This window comes from Channa argus, chromosome 15 (genome assembly GCF_033026475.1).
Source record: "Channa argus isolate prfri chromosome 15, Channa argus male v1.0, whole genome shotgun sequence".
Lineage (NCBI taxonomy): Eukaryota > Metazoa > Chordata > Actinopteri > Anabantiformes > Channidae > Channa > Channa argus.
Window position 1 is genome coordinate 6,275,200 of NC_090211.1, and position 20,108 is coordinate 6,295,307.

The window sequence follows — 20,108 nt, forward strand, 5'->3', positions numbered from 1 at the left end:
AAAGTGCGTCAGAATGACTCATGTTGAGTCATGTTGTGTCACCGTTATTTGATTAAATCTTTCATAGTTTGGTTTGTTATCAGGTTCAGGCAGATTCCAAGATGAACCCTTGACAACAAAATTACACACCGTGAATATTCAAACAAGTTTGTGTTGATCCCCTCTCAGAGATTCATTTTAGGTGTAGACCACCAGGGGCTAGTTTCCTGCAGGTGCAATACCAGTGTTAGTTCAAACGTAGTTTTTATTGATCATGTGGTTTTGCAACTTACCTGACACCAAGCAAACTTGTTTGTGCTCATGAGGGATGAAGGGTGGGATTTTGGCTGTGTGAATGCAGCCTAGAGGCAATTTTGGTGTTTATTTTGGACCAAAATAGTGTTTTTGACAAAACCTCTGGGCGTCGTACTCCAGGCTTACCACAAACCTCAACACAATGCAATTTTTGTGGCATTAGATTTCAAACATTTGCACACACAGACTTTTCAAATATGTCAAATGTGACCTTTATCCATTTGCTTTTATCATTTGATAGCTTATGTATATACACAGAAAAATACACCTTTAATTAGACCAAAATCCACCTTTACCTTTGCACAGAGATATCTGAATGATGATGGAGAAATATACAGAGCCTCCTATAACTAAAAATTTGATGTTTTGATTTTGATATATTAATATTGTCTAACACCAGTAATGGTTTAGTTACTGTAGGTGAAAAACTCCCTGTAAATTCCCTATAATAGTTAAAGAAAGAGATCAGCTTCTTCTTAGGAGTTTATGGCCACCTGGCCTTCGCTGCTCCCAACACTGCTCCACCGATGCATCCAGTTAGTTTTCCTTTGAGTGAAAACCTTCTAGATGAGTGGGGATATGTAGCACACACAAGGCTGCCCAGAGAAATTCCTGACCAAGAAATCTGACCTTTAACTTGTCTCCAAGAAAAGACACGCTTCTTTCTCCAGGACTTTAACCATCAACCTACTTAACATGAAGATGTATCTGTGACATGTAAATCCACATGGATGCAGGACCCTGACTTTAAGTTTAAATTATCAATTCTCTCCAGCATTACAAGTTTGCTCCAAGGACATACTGAAGAAGTCCTTATCAGATCCAACTCAGTTTGGACCCAGGAGATTCTGGCATGACTGACAAACTCTCTCTACACCACCTACTCTGATGTCAGAGTAGATGGAGTTGGTCATGAAACTATAAACTCTTACCAATCGAAGAAACTCTTTATTTTGTGAAAGTGGTTTCAGTGCTGTCAGCAATTCAAATGCGATTCTTACCTGATTTCAGTCAGCTGGTTTTTGCATGACATCTTCTGACGTAAACTCATCAAGGTGAACCAGAGTTTCTTTGTTCACATCCAGCTTAAAATCACTAATGTGGCTGTTAAAGTAATTTAAAATGTTAAATACATGCAGTCATGTTAAATAAATTTCTACTGGAGATTAGTCCCTTACACAATTGAGTATTAAAATCAAAATGTGCTGTTCATGAAATAATATGTGCTGCTCAAATATTTACCTTGGGGATAAGCTAGCTTCTCTACTGCATCCAGTAACAAGTCCATTTTTTTAGGCCTCTTAGAGTGTCTTTCAATACATCATTCAAGTGCCCTAGATTGATTTTGTCATTGATCTGTTCTCGTTCTTTTTTCTGGCATCGATCCATTTAGGGAACTCCTCACAGAAACCTCTCGCTATGCCAATGTAGTGGAGAGTGTCTATGATCTAACGGCATAAGAACTTCTGGAGGTTTTCCCTGTAACCCAGAACACCAAAGTCTTTGTAAGATCAGTTGTACAGAACTTTGCCTGGTTAGTTTCACTAACCAGCAAAGAAGACAGGTGTCCAACCCCATGCGTATGGTTTGGCAAAGATTAAAAGGAGGGTAAATTATGCAATATTATTGCACATAACTCAAATACAAGTATATTTATTCATCCAGCAAGATATTTTCCTATTAGAGAATTTACTATCAGCTAAACAAAAGAGTGAAAGAGTTAGAAGGTCCCTGGTTCCAATCTACCTGTTTGATACAGGCCTATCTGTGTGGAGTTTGCATGTTCTAACCATGATTGCGTGGGTTTTTGTAAATGTAAATGGATGGATTTACAACAATGCAGTAACACTGCACTTTATGTGAACACTGAGAACACTAAGAATCAATCAGACAACATTGTTGACTGAACTTCTTTAAAAGCAGAGTGATTTGTCCATTGCTGTCACTAAATGTACCATGCAGTTGCTCCGTCATCCCTGACTCCACGAGAGCAGCAGTGGTCAAATGACAGTGGGTGAATAAAGAGAGGGAGCCGCCTTAAAGGAGAACAAAGCACTTCTTTATAATACAATACACAAAGGAGTTTTGTTGTCATATGTCCATAGAGGTGATTGTTTTTCTATTTAATTTTATGCATAAAAATAAAAAAATTCAGTGACAAAATGTCACCTAAAATCTTAAACTTTTTTTAAAGTACTACATCAGATTTCATTCCTTTTCAATTTTGTTCAAACACAGAAAAGCTGAACGCTGTAAATTCTAAAGTGATAATAATGAAAAATAAAAGGAAACCACCTCAACAAAACCTATGGGTAGGAATATCCCAATATTCTAAAGAAGACATGAAATACTTGTCAATTTGGCTACAGGTTCACACTGATTGTTTTCCCTCGTCTTTGATCCACACTTAATGGAAATGTGCTAAGAAGGTGATGATAAAGATCAAGTGCATCCAATTTTAATTAAACGCATCTCATTAGTTGAGAAAAACTGTAAAAGTTTTAATCCACCCAGTTCTCTGGCCCTTCCTACAGCCCTACAGGAGAGGATTTGTGACAATAAGAGGTTAAAAAAAACCCACAGCAAGTCAGGTGGCAAAGGTTGATTGAAATAATGATAATTTATTAGAGTACCAAATGACTCCATGCTGTTAGACTCCTGCAGTTTTTTTTTGTTAAAATACTGACTTACTGATTATTTTATTTAATAGATAAACAGTTCTAATTAATTGAATAAATCAATGTATAAATACAACACTAAATGTGTGTAAGAAAAAATATAAAGTGCAATTTTATGAATGTTTGTCTGCCCAACCAAACAATGTTTAAACTGTTTGACTGCGTTATTTACCTGCAGTAGGTCCATGCTTTTGATTGACAACCTAGGAAACTTAAAGTCTCCCTCATGAAGTTATTATCAGTCTCATGCTCTGGCTATGCTGAGGTTTTTAACATACATAGTACTAACTTGACTTACAGCAGAAATAATATAAATGTTAATTTGGAAAGTGCATCTCAAACTAAAGCTCGACTACAGACTTCAGGTCAGGTGATCATCTTTCTGTGAAGTGACTTGGGGGTGGCTTCCTATTAGAATTAGACAAAGAATGTTGGACAGGCACCTGAGGACTCTGACCAATCACTCCACTCAGCAGATGTCATGTGTAGTAGCTGCAGCATGGAGCTGGTATTGGGTAAAGAACAGTGTGTGTGTGTGTGTGTGTGTGTGTGTGAGAGAGAGAGAGAGAGAGAGAGAGACAGAGAGAGAGACAGACAGAGCGAGAGAGACGTGGGCTGGACAGTGCAGGGACATTCATGTCAAAACGCTCACTCAGCTGCGCTCAGCTCAGCAAAGACACCAGGGGATCAGCGTAGAAACACTGCTGACATGGCACTGTCCTCACACATACAAGGCAGCAGCAAACTCTGGCAGAACACAACAACACGGAAGAAATGGTGGAAAGTAATGAAGTACATTTACTGAACTATTGTGCCATTTGATGTACTTGAACTTTTTATATCTTTCTTTTTAGTATGAAATCACCATGAAGATGTACAGTAGACTTTGTCCTCTACCTGTTAATTCAAAATCATGTTCACATGGACGTCTTAAAATTGATGTAAGGTTAGAAAGAATGAATAATTGCACAAATTAATGTTATTAAAGCAAAAAACATCACATCCAAAACCCTTTTCCAACTTTCTATTGTGCAATCTACTGAATCTTAGCTGTTTTTAAGTTCTGATGAGGATAGAAAAAAACAAATGAGTGGCCACCTTAAGTAAAGCTTCAGTCTTTGCCCATCTTTTACCCAAAAAGAGCAAAATTTACTGGAAGTTCTCCCTGAGCTAAAGCTCGAGGGGCACTCTAACAAGGCCCTGATTAGGGCTGGATTTACAGCTCGCTGATTTAATGTCAAATTGGCATAAAGAGTCCACAGGGACCAGTGTGGGTGCAGGCCCACTCTTTTTGCCTTTCCTGGCTGAGAGGAGATTCAAAGAGGTCTTCATTAAGAGCTCAAGGTCTCCGTTAAGGGAATAAAACTATTATATAGCTCTATAGTAATATTTTTTAAAAATAAACATTTTTTATTAGACTGTATTACATGTTAACAACAAAGCTCATTTTTTGTTTCAATGCCAAATGCAGAATAAAAACATACAAATACTGACTCAGGTTTTCATAATTTATGCTGACAAGAATTGAAAAAAACAACAAAAGGTAGCAAATATTCACATTTTTTTTGGGGGAATATCCACAAGGCAAATGTTTCCTGTGGGAAACAGCATAGACAAGATCTTTTCATTGGTTCCTATGGTTTTTACTGCAGTGGAAAGTTACTACTGTAGCTACTTCTACTTTGCATGCTACTCTGCAACTTTAAATGTAAATTTTATTTCCCCGCATTTATGAGACAGCTACAAGTAATGTGCACATTAAGGTTTTACATTCATTAGTAGTAAAAATAAAGAGTTAAAATTAGCTCTACAGTTGCATCTTTAAATTTCTGCTTAACCATTATTAAATAATTAAATAAATAATACCACAATGTGGATAGAAGGCATTTCACAAAATAATGATGACTTTTGACAGACAATGTTAACGCACTATTTTATAATTCATAATTTGTGATTGTATAAAGACAAACACAAGGGAAAATGACCAAATAACGAACAGAAATAAAGTCCATGACACTTGTGTCACCACTGGAATTATTTATTGCCTAATCTTCAGCTCCCAGAAGCTGTGCACCTATTTTTTAATTCATTACTCTAAAAGTTGATTAAACTTCTTTCCAAAGATAAAATCACTTACAGTCCTATATGCTTCAACAAGCAGCTTGTCTGATAATGCTTGAAGCTCGAAGATAATGACTGCTGAACTCCGAACAGCAAAACTGTCTAAACGTGTCTCTGACTGGACCTCCTCTGAGTTTCTGACATGTGGCCCCCGAGGCCTGAGAGAAACACAATGATGACCTCTTTCAGGAGACGTGCAACCTGCACAGGCATTCCCTCTGACACAGCTGGTTACATGAGCAGCACAACAACATTTTTTCATCCACATCACCAGAACTGAGATGAGGGTTTCAACCCAAAAACATAAAGCTGGGCCTGTTCACAGTGTGCTAACACACCCTGAAACAAAATATTGTGTTAAAGTGACATCAAAATGATGATTTAAAAAAAAAAAAAATCTATGCTTGGAAGCTGTTTTGCGATGATACTTTTTATTTTTATTTTTTTTTTAAAAGAAAAAGACATTCATGCATCTCTGAGTAAACATGCTGGGTCCAGCCATTAGATGGGCGTCCTGGTCTGGCAAGACTAGCTCCTCTTCAGCAGTTGCTACAGTATAATGCAATTTATATTAGTAATAACAATCTAATGATAACAGACAGCAGATTATGACTTGGAAATTCTGCTTTTATTTAAATTAAGCTCATGATTACACACAAATGGGTGTGCAAAGGGTGTGCAAACTTCTTTTTTATAACTTCTTTTTTATAACTTCTTTTAAAACCTTGAAGTGATCCTGGCTCTTCTTCTGGATGCAGAAGTCTCCTGGATCATTAAGATCATTAACAAATGGGGAGAGTAGTAATAATAGGAGAAGTATTGACATAATAGAGATTAATAAATGCCATCACAGAAGACACTATTTAAGCTGTTGATTATATTTTGTTAGAGTAATCCATACTAATAAAAATGTCCCACTGACTACAACTGAAAAACTTACTTTAATACATGAGGTACAATGACATTTTCTTCATTGATACATTTGGAATTGGAATTGTTTTCACTATTTAACATAATTGCTGAATGATTTGAATATTTCCTGCACCAATATTTTATTTAAAAGGCAGAAAAGTTGATGTAAGTTGTGACAAGAACATTTGAACAGCAGGGGGCGACAGACTCCACACAGGCAGATCAGAGCTGGAGGGAGCTGTCCTTTCAGTACCACAGTCAACACACATGCACACACACACACACCAAATCGGTACCATTGTAATACTGCACACTAATACTACTTTTTTATATGATGAATCCCACGCTGAGTTCAGAAAATTTGACAACTTGAGAAAATTCAGATGCTTGAACTCGAGTGCGCACTTTTGTCCTCTCTGCCAATAATCTATAATGAAGAGTCATCAAATCAGAGCATAGCAGAATATCTGCCTTTAAACTATGAGGTGCAGCATAAAATCGCAGCTATTAGCAACAGGAGCGGGAGAAGTGAAGCCGCAGGTCGGACATTTAATGAAATTACTTCAGGAGAGAGTGGCGGGAACGTGCGTGAGCGACTGCTGCAACAATTGGATCGGACAATAATAAGCCACGATTGCATAAATCTCTGCCTGTGTGCACAAATTCAGTAATCCTCCATCTATGAAGAACCAGAGAGGTGAGACAGAGACAGACACACAGAGAATACAGAGACTCCAGCATCGCAACACCGTCTCCTTCCGCCCCCCTCCACTCACAGAAACGGAATTAAAAAATCTTTAATATATTTCCAGCAACGAGCCTCCATTGCTGCAGCGCGGAGCACACACACACACACACACACACACACACACACACACACACACACACGCACGCACACTGTGGGCCTTTTAAACACGTCGCCGGACAAGGAAAAAAAGCAGCCTGCACACTTGAGAGCAGCTTCTTTCCCCTGAGATTATCCGAGAAGAGGACAGAGAAGGGCTAACCTGAACACACTGAATGTTACACCGCCGCTGACACTGACATCGTGACAACACCGGCTCTGTCTGTCTGTAGATCTGTGCAAGTCGCTCTTGTTGTGTAATTTTTTTTTCTCCCCTTCGTGCAAAGCGGCCAAACCTGCATCCGACAGCGCAAGGAGAGAAAGAAGCAGCAGCAGCAGCAGCAGCAGCAGAAGAAGAAGAAGAAGAGGAGGAGGAGGAGGGGAAAACAGGAGGATTGCAACATTCATCAACATTTATTTTTCTTCCTATTACATGGCGCAAGGGCTATACAAACGGGACCGTCCTGGTTGTGATACTGCCACGGTGAATTTGGATATTCAAGCAGCAGTATCATCAGCATCAGCAGCAGCAGCAGCAGCAACAGCATCCTCCTCCATCCGCGGCAGAAGAAGCTTTCTCGGCTGCGGCGGCGCCCACACCGTCTCCTCGTCCTCCTCCTGCCGGCTACATGTCGAGTGATGGTCGGCTTGCCTTGCTGGATGCTCCCTGCTCTCTCCGGATCGTCGACGAGCGAACCTCCACTGACCGCAGACCCCCATTTTCGGCGGAAACCTTCCCAGAGCTATAGGGCTACATATGGAAACTGGGGATCAAAATTTTAGGAAAAAGGAAAATCTAAGCGGTTAATTTAATTTTTTTTTTAGGTTTTCATAGGTTTCTGTCTGTTTTTCTTCCCCGTTTTGCTAAAGCCTGCTAATTAATTAATTCATTCCTTGAGCCTTGATTTCCTCATTCCATCGGGTTCATTTGTGAGAAGCCAGCGTAATGTTTTTGCTTTTAACGTCACAATAGCTCGTTATAAAACACCCAGACAATTGCTTTCATTTCCTCTGACAGGACTTGAACCCGTCATTTCGTTTATTCTCTCCTGTTTCCACTAATATGATAGATTTCCCTGCTGCCCTTCGTCTCCCTCAACACTTTTGCCTTTTGACTAACAGCACCTACTAGAATAATAATAATATTAATAATAAAAATAGTCTTTAGATTAGCTTTGGATTTAGCTATAACTCTGACTTCTTACTAGTAATGTTGTAGGCTTTGACTAAAGTAACGGTAACTCATTGTAACAGACATATTGAACTGTTGTACTTTAAGCTTGTCATTACTCTAACACCCCCATCCTCCCACCCCCAACCATCTCTTTGCTCCATTTGAGCTCATGTTAATTCAGCCCTGGCTATAACCTTTACAAACCAGGGCTTGTAGAGAATATCACACTTCCATTTTTAGGCTCGTAGGCCTTAGGACATAATTAATCCTTTAGAGCTCAGTGTTATTATTCACGTTTGCAGCTTTTTTGCTGTAAGAGGCTGTAGTGTGAGCTCCATCTGCAGCTACAGGCCTGCTGAGGTGCTGTCCACCTCTGCGCACCTGCTTTTTCGTCTTGTTTTGGCTGTAAAAGTAAGAACAAACACAGAGGGGAGTCATCACTGTCTCTACATCTCTTCACCCCCACCCCTCCAAAGAAGTCCCAAACATTCCCCAGTTTTTCTCTTGTTTTGGTCCTCACCCAAACGCAACCATAAGGTTCCTACCGCATCCTCCTTCTCCTTCCTCCCTCTCCTTCCGCACCGGTATATCCCGTTTTTTCGGTTTGGTTTGGTCCCGCAAATTTTCAAATATTTACTTCCTGTACATCAAGAGGAAAGGGGGTCCCCCTTTCATGGAATGCGGAAACATGGGTCTGTTCGACCGCGGAGTCCAGATGCTGCTGACCACGGTGGGAGCCTTCGCGGCTTTCAGCCTCATGACCATCGCGGTCGGCACGGACTACTGGCTGTACTCCCGCGGTGTCTGCAGGACCAAGTCCATGAGCGAGAACGAGACCAGCAAGAAAAACGAGGAGGTGATGACCCACTCGGGCCTTTGGAGGACTTGCTGCTTGGAAGGTAAGAACGAACTCTGTGCAAACTTTTCCAGCATGGCTTCAGTGGGTGTTTTGAAGTAGTCTACCTGGCAACTGTCTTGCACAACAACCATTTACAGCAGAATGTTAAGCCTTTCTGATGCTCCCTAATCCCTGTATCTCCTCATCTATAATCAGTGTGTATTGTTCCAACATGTCTCTACTTTTTACACATTTCTTGCAAAATGTTTCTTATTATCTTTAAACCTTCACTTCTGTAATAGCAAGAAAAAAACACTTTATTTTTGAGGCTCACAAGACCAAGACAACTTATATCGATATTGAAGATATTTATCTTATCGATATCTACCATAAATACTGTTAAAAGGATCAGTAGAAACTTGCAATGTTACTAATCTTCTACGTTTCTCTAATCTGTGCTGGTTACTTTGACTTTTTTGTGTCTTAAATGAAACAGTCCAACAAGGAAAAATCACTGATTGGTTGAAATGACACATGCTGATGGACGTGGCTTCATTTTTAAAAATGTGCACATTTTCCTTCGAAGCTAAAACTCAAAGCTATTTAAATTCAGACTGATAGAGTTCTTTAGGATGTTTGGCTCCTATAGACTTGAAGTTGTTGCCTTGGATGAACGCTTCCCACTCTGCTGTAGAACTGCTTCTCTAGTCTCAGTATTCACAAGCCATGCATGGAGAGACTTGGCTTTCTAGTTAAGGAAAGCTGCGGGGGGACACTGGGCCAGCAGTTAGGACAGGGTGTGTATTTTCATAAAGAAGATCCCCAAAGTGAAGTCAACAGCAGCATACGTTCAGCCATTTCTGTCTGACCTGCCTGACACCCCTGATCATGGCAGGCCTGCTTGTCATGTAACCTCTGACCTCTCTGTCCTCAGCACTCTCCAACATGTCAAACAGCCTCACGCTCTGAGTGCATGCAGGTTTCACGACGACCTCCAGAGTTCCAGGCAGTGTGTTTCCTGTCATGCCTTGGTAGAGACATTGGGTGACTTGGGAGTGAGGCGCTGTAACCTCGTAAGGGCACAGAGCATTACAAATCTGCTCATCTTCTTAGCTGTGAAATCCTCAAAGAACGGGGTGTCTGATTTTGTGCTCCACTGGCTCCTGTGATAAGCAACCAGGTCTGCAGTCAAAGCTTAATAACTGGTTTGAAGTAGTCCATCCTAAATCCACTTATACTGACGCTTTTTTTTTAAATAATGAAAACAATGCATGAAATTATGACATGAAAACAGCATTAAAAGTGTCTAGTTTTTAAAAAGCATTAAAACGCAAAGTCAAATATACAATTTCCAGTAGTAGCTCCACTTCTGATGGCAGTGTTTATGCCTCAGCTGCTTCTGATAAGCTGCTCAGGTGTCATCATCAGAGGACTGTAACTCCAGATGTGAGTGTGTTTGAAAAGAGCTCCGTCAAGCTTCCATTGATAAAAGAAACGACACAGAATGCTGACAGTGGTGTATAAACTATTACTGCAGTGGTTACTTAAAGGCACGTAGGATTAATCACAGCTGGAGTTTAACTGTGACAGCAACTATAGGCTATTGATTCATTGGCAAACAAAACAGCACAGAGTCAAGATGAGATCAAAACACTCTGGGGTTTGTGTGTGTGTCCTTTATATCATGGATCAAAATAGCAGGAAATAAACTCAGATTCATGAATAATCCCCGACCCAGAGGAAGCAAGGAAGTGAAAAAGGGCGGCCACTGCGTTTCCTTACCGGGGTCAGATTCATTTCATTTCTAACTCAGACGACATCCTGCTCAGGAAATTGGGTCCTAAAAAGTGAGTGCATTTAATTATAGGTAGTTTGCACATTTAATAGAAAAGTACAGAGCGGATGCAGCTGGGAGAGGCAGAGATAAGCAGGCCGCTTGCCGCAAACCCAGCCTCGTTCAGCATAGAGAGTCGGGAGGAGAGATATCAAGTTAAACATTTCACATGTTAATTAGGCTTCAGTTTGCAGCTCAGCTCAATTAATTCAAAGTGCCAAGATGACTAGTATTCATCTTTCCTCCAGCTTTGCTGAAATGAAGTCTTACTGGTGATCAGCAATGCTTGAAGTAGTCACTCCGTCCTTAACGCAGCTGCGAACACAGGCTGTGTGCTTGGCAGCGAGGGCCCACACATCCTGCTCACTGAGTGGACACAGGTGGGCGATGGTTTGTGTTTGTATAACCAGCTACTGGAGAGGACAACCTGTGAAAAAGCAAAACGGGAATACCTACACTGGGTACTTTAATGCCATGATCCTTCCTTCACTTACTGAGCCAGGAAGATGATCTCCTCCTGGAAAAGGAAAGATCTGTGTATCTGACCAGGGCTGAAGCTGACAATTATTTGCATTGAAGTGAAAACTTTACCAGGTCATGTCTTGAAATCTAGTCTTTTGTTCAACGAACAGAGAATTATCAAATTAAATCAGTGGCTTTCGACTTGTCCCTTCAGGGGTCGGTACAGCAGAATGTGTTCCGCACGTTAATTTGGCATGAGTTTTTACGCAAGATGGCCTTCCTGCCACATTTTTATCCAGACTAGGGACCAAGGTGGCTCTTGATGGGTGGGTGGGGCCACACTTTGTGGAGTGGGATTTCAACCTGTGGCCTTCTGCATCTCCACCAAATGCTCTACCACTGAGGCACCAGGTCCCCTTCAACTAAAGAATTAGAAAAATATAATAACAAACAAATAAAAGTTGGCTTTAATTATTTTTGCTTAGAAATTACACACATAAACAATTTACTATCTAAATAGTTGCAGATGGATTATTTGATTAATTGATTAATTGTTTCTGTTTTAAGTCATTTTACTGCATTAGAATGCAGAAATAAATTTGTCTCTGTAATATTATGCCAGCCCGACTCCCACAGGTTCAGTAGCTTTAAAGAAGCAGAGTTTGGGATACTCTTCCTTTGTCAATAGCCCCCCATTTGTGCTGTGATCTGGTTGGTTAAGTACAGCAGATGATTTTAATTGGATGAGACTATTTCAACAAACCGTTCTAAATCTTTGTAAACTAAATAATATTGTTCCGTTATTTGAACAAAGTCACAAATGGACAAAGAGATATTTTACAGAGTAACAATATTTTGAGAAAAGCCGAACTGCAAAAGCTACGGTGACAAAGGATCAGTAAGTGTGGTATCGCAAACACATGTGGCTTCAGAAAATACTTTGACTAGTGAAGTATGAGTAGTGTACGCAGTAAACATGTGTGTTGCTGATAACCCTGGAGGACCTGGGAATCCACGGCTACTCTGTCTGATCTGGGACATCTGTAAGAGCCGCCCCCCCAGCCAGGTGTGCTGCGATGTATTTGCTGCTAATCTGAGGCATTCATCTTCATTAGAGCGCCACCCTCAGGCCCCACTGTGGTTACAGGAGGGAAGATTCAGAGTCAGGGAGGAAGTGTGGCAGAGAAGTGGCAGAGAATGTGATGAAGGAGGCTCATCATGTGATATTTTCTCTTTGAGTACCTGTTAAACAAAGTAAAGTTAAGCTTTGTAACTCGGTGTGCTTGTCATCTTCGATTGTAAATCACACAGACGTAAACTACAAGATGTGCAGTGGAATTTTCTGTAGTCCAACAGAGCACATTAATTTCTACTTTAGATTCAGATGGTTTGCAACAGCCTGAGAGGCAAAACCTTGGCCAAACACTGAACATTTCCCTGAGATATTATAATGGTTGAAGGCAGCATGCAGTAGATGTCCATAATTGTATTTTTTAAACTTTTATCTGTTCTTGTAGTAAGAAGACACAGTTTACAGAAAGTTTCCATTTAACTAAAAAGACTTACACTTTTGTATGGACTCCCACAGCTGAGCTCAGCAAAGATCACAGTTCATACATCCTGCCTCATGATTTTATGTATAAGCATGTGGGTGTATGACTGTCCATGCATCTGTAAACACAGGGATCATGTTGTGCTAATGTTTGCGGCTGCATTCTCTGTGGCACAGGGGCAGATAATCGCAGATAGCAGATCTGAACGGAAAGGAAGCGTGGGATTACTCTCCTAGTCCAATCAGATAAGGATTACCCAGCTGGAATTTGCCCACCCAGGCTAATGCCCTAAACTGGCATTACACTGTATTATGACACCAATCCACTGTATATCCAGCTGCATGGGCCTGATTATAGATATACTCAAGTAGAGAGAAGCGTGTATGGAAAGTGTGTTATGGCACTTGTTGAATCAGAAGCTGAGCGGTCTACCGTCAGCATGATATTACTACTCTGGACTCCCTCTCCCCTCATCTGATACCAGCCTTTGTAACGTGACTGAGCTCTGCTGCGCTGCACTGTCACTCTGCCCTGAAGCTGGCGATGGATGGGATTCATTTTGCCTGCCTTTTCTTTGGAGCTCTGCTGGGACTGGAGTCACTCCTGAACTTGATTTTTTTTTTGGTCCACCTTGCCCTTTCTATTGCCCAGTAAAGCCAAAATAGAGGGCAGAGCTTTCCAGATTAGGCTGAGGCAGGATAGTGCAGGGCAGCAGCTTCAGGTCATAGTACTCCTGAAGTTACAGTTCTTCAGTCAGTGATCAGAATCTGGTTCCAGGGTATCAGTTTACGTTCGAGTGCACCCTCAGGTCTGTTCTATGGGTATGTCAATGCTCAGCTCTAGACACATAAAGTATGTCACAGTAATAACAAAATTCACACTACAAACAGACCTTTGGATCCACATAAAATACCAGGACTACAGGACTCCACAGAAGAAGACTGAGAAAGGTGTAACCCAACAGAAACACACTATTATAACTGCCCTGTTTGTTAAAAGTAATGTAGTTGTATTCGCCTGTCCTAAATGAGGTGGGATGGACAGTAGAAGTGTTCCATGGCATGATAATTGCTTTAGTGTTTGATTAATGGGTTGGATGTATTTGATCTAAAGGAGAGGGGCTATAAACTTCAGTGGCACTCTCCCATAAATGCTTTCACGCACTCTGAGTGAAGATCCTTTCCCCCACCCCGACTGTCCGGAAAGCAAGAGCCTTGCCTGTAAATTAGAATAAAAAATGAAAAACAAGCATTAAAGGTGAAACATGCGTCAAAGAGGAGTGATGCTTCACTCACCACATGATAATTATCCCCTTTGACCCCTGACACGTAGTCATCATCATCATCATCAGCACAGCCAGCAGGACTGCCTGTGTGTGTGGCTCTAGCCTTGATTTACACATGCAGCTGCAGTTGGTCCTGTTGGGTGGGGTCTATCTTTATCCTACATGACCAGAGAACAAATCAATACAAAACATACCCAGGGCTAGTATTTGTGTAAGCACACTGTGTGGCACTGCAACTCACCACAGAATGATACTGTTGGCAAGGTCTGCTGACTGTCTGCTAGCACAAGCATTTCCATGTCGTCATGCTTCTGTAACTCAACTTATTTGTGACAGGATTGTGATACGGGACAAGATTTAGTTTGAATACATAGAGAGGATTAAAGGGATTCTCCACCAAAAGCTGGTGTTCTTACAATAAAACAACAAACATGTACTGGCTTGAAAGGTGTCTCTGTTACCAGCAATTCAGGCAGCCAAAGTTGAGAATGACAAAGGAAAACAGCTTACTAATAGCATCACCTTGGGCTCTGGGAAGATATAACACATTTATCACTCTTTGAAGGTTGTTTTTTATATGATTGAAATCATCTTTGAACACATTTGTACAATTATGGATAATTAAAAAAACATCCAACCACAAGTGCAATATATATGACTCGACTGAGTTTTTCAAGCCACTGCAGAGTTCAGGGGCGAAGATCAAAATGAATGATGCTAGTAACCAGCCCAGTCACACTCCACGACCATTATCTAATATTTGCTCTCAGCTACTTTTTATCAAACAACAACAAATGTAAAGGTACATGTTAAACTGCCTTAAACAACCACCTGATTTTCAATGAGATTGCTGTCTGATTGCAAGAAGAATTGATCCTCTCACAATGACAGTGTAATTACCAGGAGGCCAATCTCTGATTCCATCACGGCGGAGCTCCTCCCCTCTTCCTCTTCACCGGCCGTATCCTTAAGCTGTGAAAGCATCCCAAAGAGACCCAGTAGTAAATGATAATTAACTGCAAATACAATCCATTCATTTTAAGGAGGTGCGATTCACTCCTGTTTTTTCTGCAACAGCACAGAGAAAGTACGGCGGTCTGCCTTTTGATTAATTGGTGTTGTCTGTGGCGCAGTTCATTTGCAATCTATTACACTGTATTTGCTTTGTGTCACAACGCAGCCCAAACAAACTGCATCATCTCAGAGCTGGGGGAAAAGTTAGAGTCTGTTTGGTGGTTTTACCCTAACTCACTCTACACCTGCCTGCTCATATAAGACACTTATTCTAATAACAGCAACAATAATATAATAGTAATTACTGTTTCATGGATATATAAGGGTTTTAACTTTAATCCCGATTTACCGTATGTTTATCTTTAGGTGTTTGTCTTGTTTAAAAGGTCAATTCAACAAAATGATCATGTATTTATTAGTTTAGCAGTCCTTTTAATATGGCTTCCACAGTGGTCACTTGGTATAAGGTTGTGCACAAACCTTATGCAATTCATTAAATCCCAATCATGACTGTACTTGTCAGAATATTAGGAACATCTCTCAATATAATGCAGAGAAGTGCAAAGGCATCACTAATGACATCAGTGCTAAAACATTTATCCAAGTTAACACCTCTATAGCAGTGTCAACAAAAACTGAACATTATAGACATCACAAACTTAACTTAACTTTATGGTAGAACACTTGCATTGGATTGTACACGCCTGCCTAATGAAGTGGATACTGACTGTATTCTTCTTTTACGCACACAGTCCTAATGAAAAGTGTGCTCATGGTAAACAATAGCTTTTCACATTTTGCTTAATGATTTTTTGAAAACACTCAGGAGTGATAATTCACTGTCATTGTCAAACAATATTCAGACAACAGTTGTCTGACCGAACATTATATGGCAACAGTTTTGAACATAGATGGGTTTCTTTTTATTATACAGAGTATTTCAAGCACAAATCCCAAACAGTTGTAGTATCTTGATTAATGGTTAATTGGTCATTTAATACACAAAGGAAATACTTAATTTTATTAGGCTTTAAATAGACTTTCTTTGCAATTGTTCACACATTTCCTATGTCAAATATGTATACTGTAAATGGATACATAAAATGAATGATAATTTTGTATTTGTTTTAATCACATGAAGGATGTATGGATGATTAATGGATGGTTAATCAAATAATTGAGAAAATAATAATTCCATTTATCTGCAGTGCATTTGGCAGTGAGAAATGAATAACTTTGTTATTGTGTCATTATTAGTGTGAGCGATTAATAGTGACCAGTAAGGAGATCGAGATGATTTTACATGTCACACTATGCAAACCTCAGAGAGAGAGGTGCTGATGTGGTTAAAGAGAACAAGCAAACAAATAAACAGAGGTGAGGAGTACTGACAGAGATGTTCCTACCTTTGCCTCTTAGCACCTAGTAGGTGAGCTGCTGACAGCTCTGCATCCATTGTCGAAGCCAAAATCACTCCAGACTGAGATCTTAGGCCTGGACTGAGGCAGAGATGGAGGCTTCTGTAGCTGGACTGTCGGTCAGTGCTCAGGGCCAGGTGGAGGACAGAGAGGATGGATTTTCTTTTTTTTCTTTTTGTAAAATCAACAGATATAAATAATGAGCTAATCTTAAATAACAATTAGTCTCTTGGTATGACATTTTGTGGCCATGTTGATAGCAAAAAAAGGACCAAAACTGGCCTTTATGTCCGTCAGTCTGTCGCAGAGGACATCAGAGTTGCCTGTCAGTGTGACGCTGCTCAGATGGTCATGTTTACCGCACTCCAGAGTGAGTATTTACTGCAGTCGACAGGGCTGGCAGACCCCACTGTCACGGCAAATGGTGCTGTTGGAAAACAAACAGTTGTAATGAGACTGGATCTGTCAAATGAGACTGCTGAAAAGTGCTTCAATCCAAAACAATGCAAGTCAATAAAGGAGCAAGAGGTTGTGTCACAGTGATAAGTTCACCGACAGGGTTTAGGTTATTTTAGTTTATTTTGAGTAGAAAAATGTTCATTTTAGCAAATGTTTAAGCTGTAATTGATTTAGCTGCTATTTGTTCTGTCACTCACATCTTGGCAAAGCAGCTTGATGGAGTGGGTTGGGTGTTTAACCTGAAGGATGATGATTTAATACGCTTCCTACAGGAAATGATGTAAACCTGATGTCTGAAAAAGGCTGACACTCGATTATTCATGTCTGTAGAGGTACATACAGTAACTCTAATGCTTAGACAAAGCGTCAGCCGAAATGCTGACGATGCTGCTGATTTTTGTCGGGATAAAAAGACAATACGGGGCTAATCTGCAGATCAGAGCGAATCGGGGAATTTGTCAAAATGAAGTCGACGCCGTTATCATCGCTGCATCCTGATGTAGGCGAGGATAAGGTGTTGCTAAGTCCATTGAGGAGGATGATGTAATTTCCAGTCGAGCGTGCTGCTTCTCTCCTCCCCTCCTCTTCTTCCATGTGTGTGAATGTGTGTGTGCAGGCGTATACATGAATGCTCATCTTCATGTTTCTGTATCTCTAAAAGCAGTAAGAAACAGGATGAATTTTTAATGGGGAGCAGCGTGTCTTCCCTTTGCTCTCTCAGATCGCTTTCCAGGACAGGGAGATTCTCATGATCATAGCAGTATGCACACAGGTAGCACACACACACAGACACACACATACACACACACACACACACACACACCACATTTCATCTGTAAATGTGAAATGTGGAGTCCACATGTCATGTGGGCAAGATTTGCACATGCATGTTTTTTTTCTTCTGAACACTGTGGATGTGAGTGAGTGTGACACTGGTGCTGCCATGACAGTTTCCCCAGTGTGTCTGTAATCAGCCTTGTACTGTGTGTCTTTAATGTGTCATCGCCGTCACACCACCACAGTGAGGGCCGACGCTGTGCCAGTCTTTAGGATGAGTGCATGAACACGTTCTGAAACGGAATCTTTTATTTACCCACAGTGGCCCTCACTGTACTCATTCCGGGACTGATCTGCCAAGTCAGAGCACAACGCTATAGTATCGAAGAAAGCTGAATATTACAGCTTCCCTTCCCAAATCACATGTCTGCATTGATCAAATCTAATCATCTTTGCCCTTGATGGCATCATGCCAATTCAAGTTAACAAAGACAATAAAATAATTACAGTAGCAGCATAGTCTCATTAAGTCCTGTCAAATTAGCTCAGCCTCAAGTGCTGGTTGTGAGCATGTGGAACAATTAAGGTGATGTGTCAAAACTGAAACTGAACATGAAGTTGGATGTCAATATGACTGTGTGACCACTTTGATGAATAATTTTTTTTTTTTTCAATTAACAAAAGATACCGAACATCTTAATTCCTGTAAAAGCGTTTTACATTCCCTTACACCGTGCTGCACGCCCAGTTTGGTGACACCCAAAGGTAAACATTTTAATACTAAGTTACAATAAATATAATATAATATAACGTTTTTAGGCCAGAGAAGCACAGCTTTAACTAAACTTGACAATGGCTCTATTCTGTGGTGCAACTGTGACAAAGTTTGTGACACAAATTAACCATGGTGGTTTACTCAGTAATTTACTAGTACACCTGTGTTTTTGCTTCCTGTGAACAAATAAATACCTTATTAGAAAAATGCCTATTGGAAACATGCTTCAGTTGTTTGTAATATAAAAACATTAGGAAACTACTGGGTAGACATGTTAGTTTCTGTTTCTTTTCTAGTGAGTGAAAAGAACTTGTGTATCCTCACACTGCTGCAAAGCATCAATCACTAGTAGATGCATCGAAATGACAATAAATATCAGGGAATAATTGCCTCCTGTTTTATTTACATTTTACATAGTGTCCCAACTTTGGGTTTACCTTCACTTGTTAACCATTCCAATAACCAAACCATGAGATCTAAATTTAAATACAGAATCTTGAATTCAAATTTAGAGTTTCTAATTTTTTTTTTAAACTTCTGACTTTACCTTCAGATTTCTGAATTTGAAAAAAGTATTCTGACAAAAAAATTCAAAACTCAAATACTTTTTTCAAAGTGTGAAAGCGATAATCACCATTTAATAATCAGTTTAAAGGCAAAGTTTTAACTTTTAATATATGTAAATCACACGTTGTTTCCATGAAAATAACCTTTTAGACAAAAAACTCAGTTAATTTTTACTTTGAAGGTGCTTTTCAAAGCCTTATTTAGTTCAGTGTTTCCTTATAGAGCATATTATCAGACTGAACTGTCAGTGTGTTTTGTGGCTTTTCCAGCTTTCAATAGATTGTTTTAGTCCATAGTAAAACCTTAATTGGTCTTATACAGTGATTGTAGATTGTAATGTAATTTGTTGTCCTTTTGTGATAACCAGTTGGTGAATTTTCTAAAATGAAGCAAAAGCAAATATCATCAGTGGCTTTCTTCTCCACAGTCATCATCTGTGAGTGTTTGGATCGCAAAGTACACCCCTTTAATTCAGCCGCCAGGCTGCATGTATATTAATTTCATCCACTGTCATATATCATATACATGCCCTTGAAAGGTAACTGGTGAAAAGGAAATTTACTGATCACTGTACAGTTTTCATTTCTCTCAATAATATATAGAGTCAGACAAGCTCAGTGTGTGTGATTCTCAAACAACAAACGTATGTCATACTCTTCTTTAAACATCATCTGTCAAAAATATGCTTGTAGTATACAGAGAGGTGGGCTCACTAACCACACTGAGGCTTAATTAAAAGGACTCTCCAACAGAATTAAATGCCAATCTCACGGCCTGTCATCTCCCATAAGGCAACACCCTTCCACTTCTCATCAGAGGTCACAATATTAAATTTCCTCCTGCACGGGGATTTAACTGAAAAAAAGACACAGGGAAGGATGGCAAGAGGAATCAAAACAGGCAGTGAAGAATCGTTGGGAAGACAGCAATGTTTGTCTTACATCAGACCGTGAGAGGAGGAGAATATGGGGGGCGGGAGGTGAGAGATGTGTGTGTGAATGTGTGTTTGTGTGTGTGCACTCACACACACACATGCACACAACATTTACATAGATGAAACAGGGAAATGGATGAATTCATGCCTCCATCCATCCAGCCATCTT

General features: G+C 40.1%; 1 protein-coding gene across 1 annotated transcript in view; it reads left to right on the plus strand.

Moving 5' to 3' along the window:
* Positions 1–5,799: 5,799 nt before the first annotated feature.
* cacng2a (calcium channel, voltage-dependent, gamma subunit 2a) overlaps positions 5,800–20,108 on the plus strand; it is a 63,485-nt gene continuing 49,176 nt past the window's right edge. Inside the window, exon 1 of the mRNA XM_067477854.1 lies at positions 5,800–8,922. Within this exon, the coding sequence (XP_067333955.1) occupies positions 8,697–8,922 (226 nt within the window). The 5' untranslated portion in view covers positions 5,800–8,696. The remainder of the gene's footprint in view (positions 8,923–20,108) is intronic.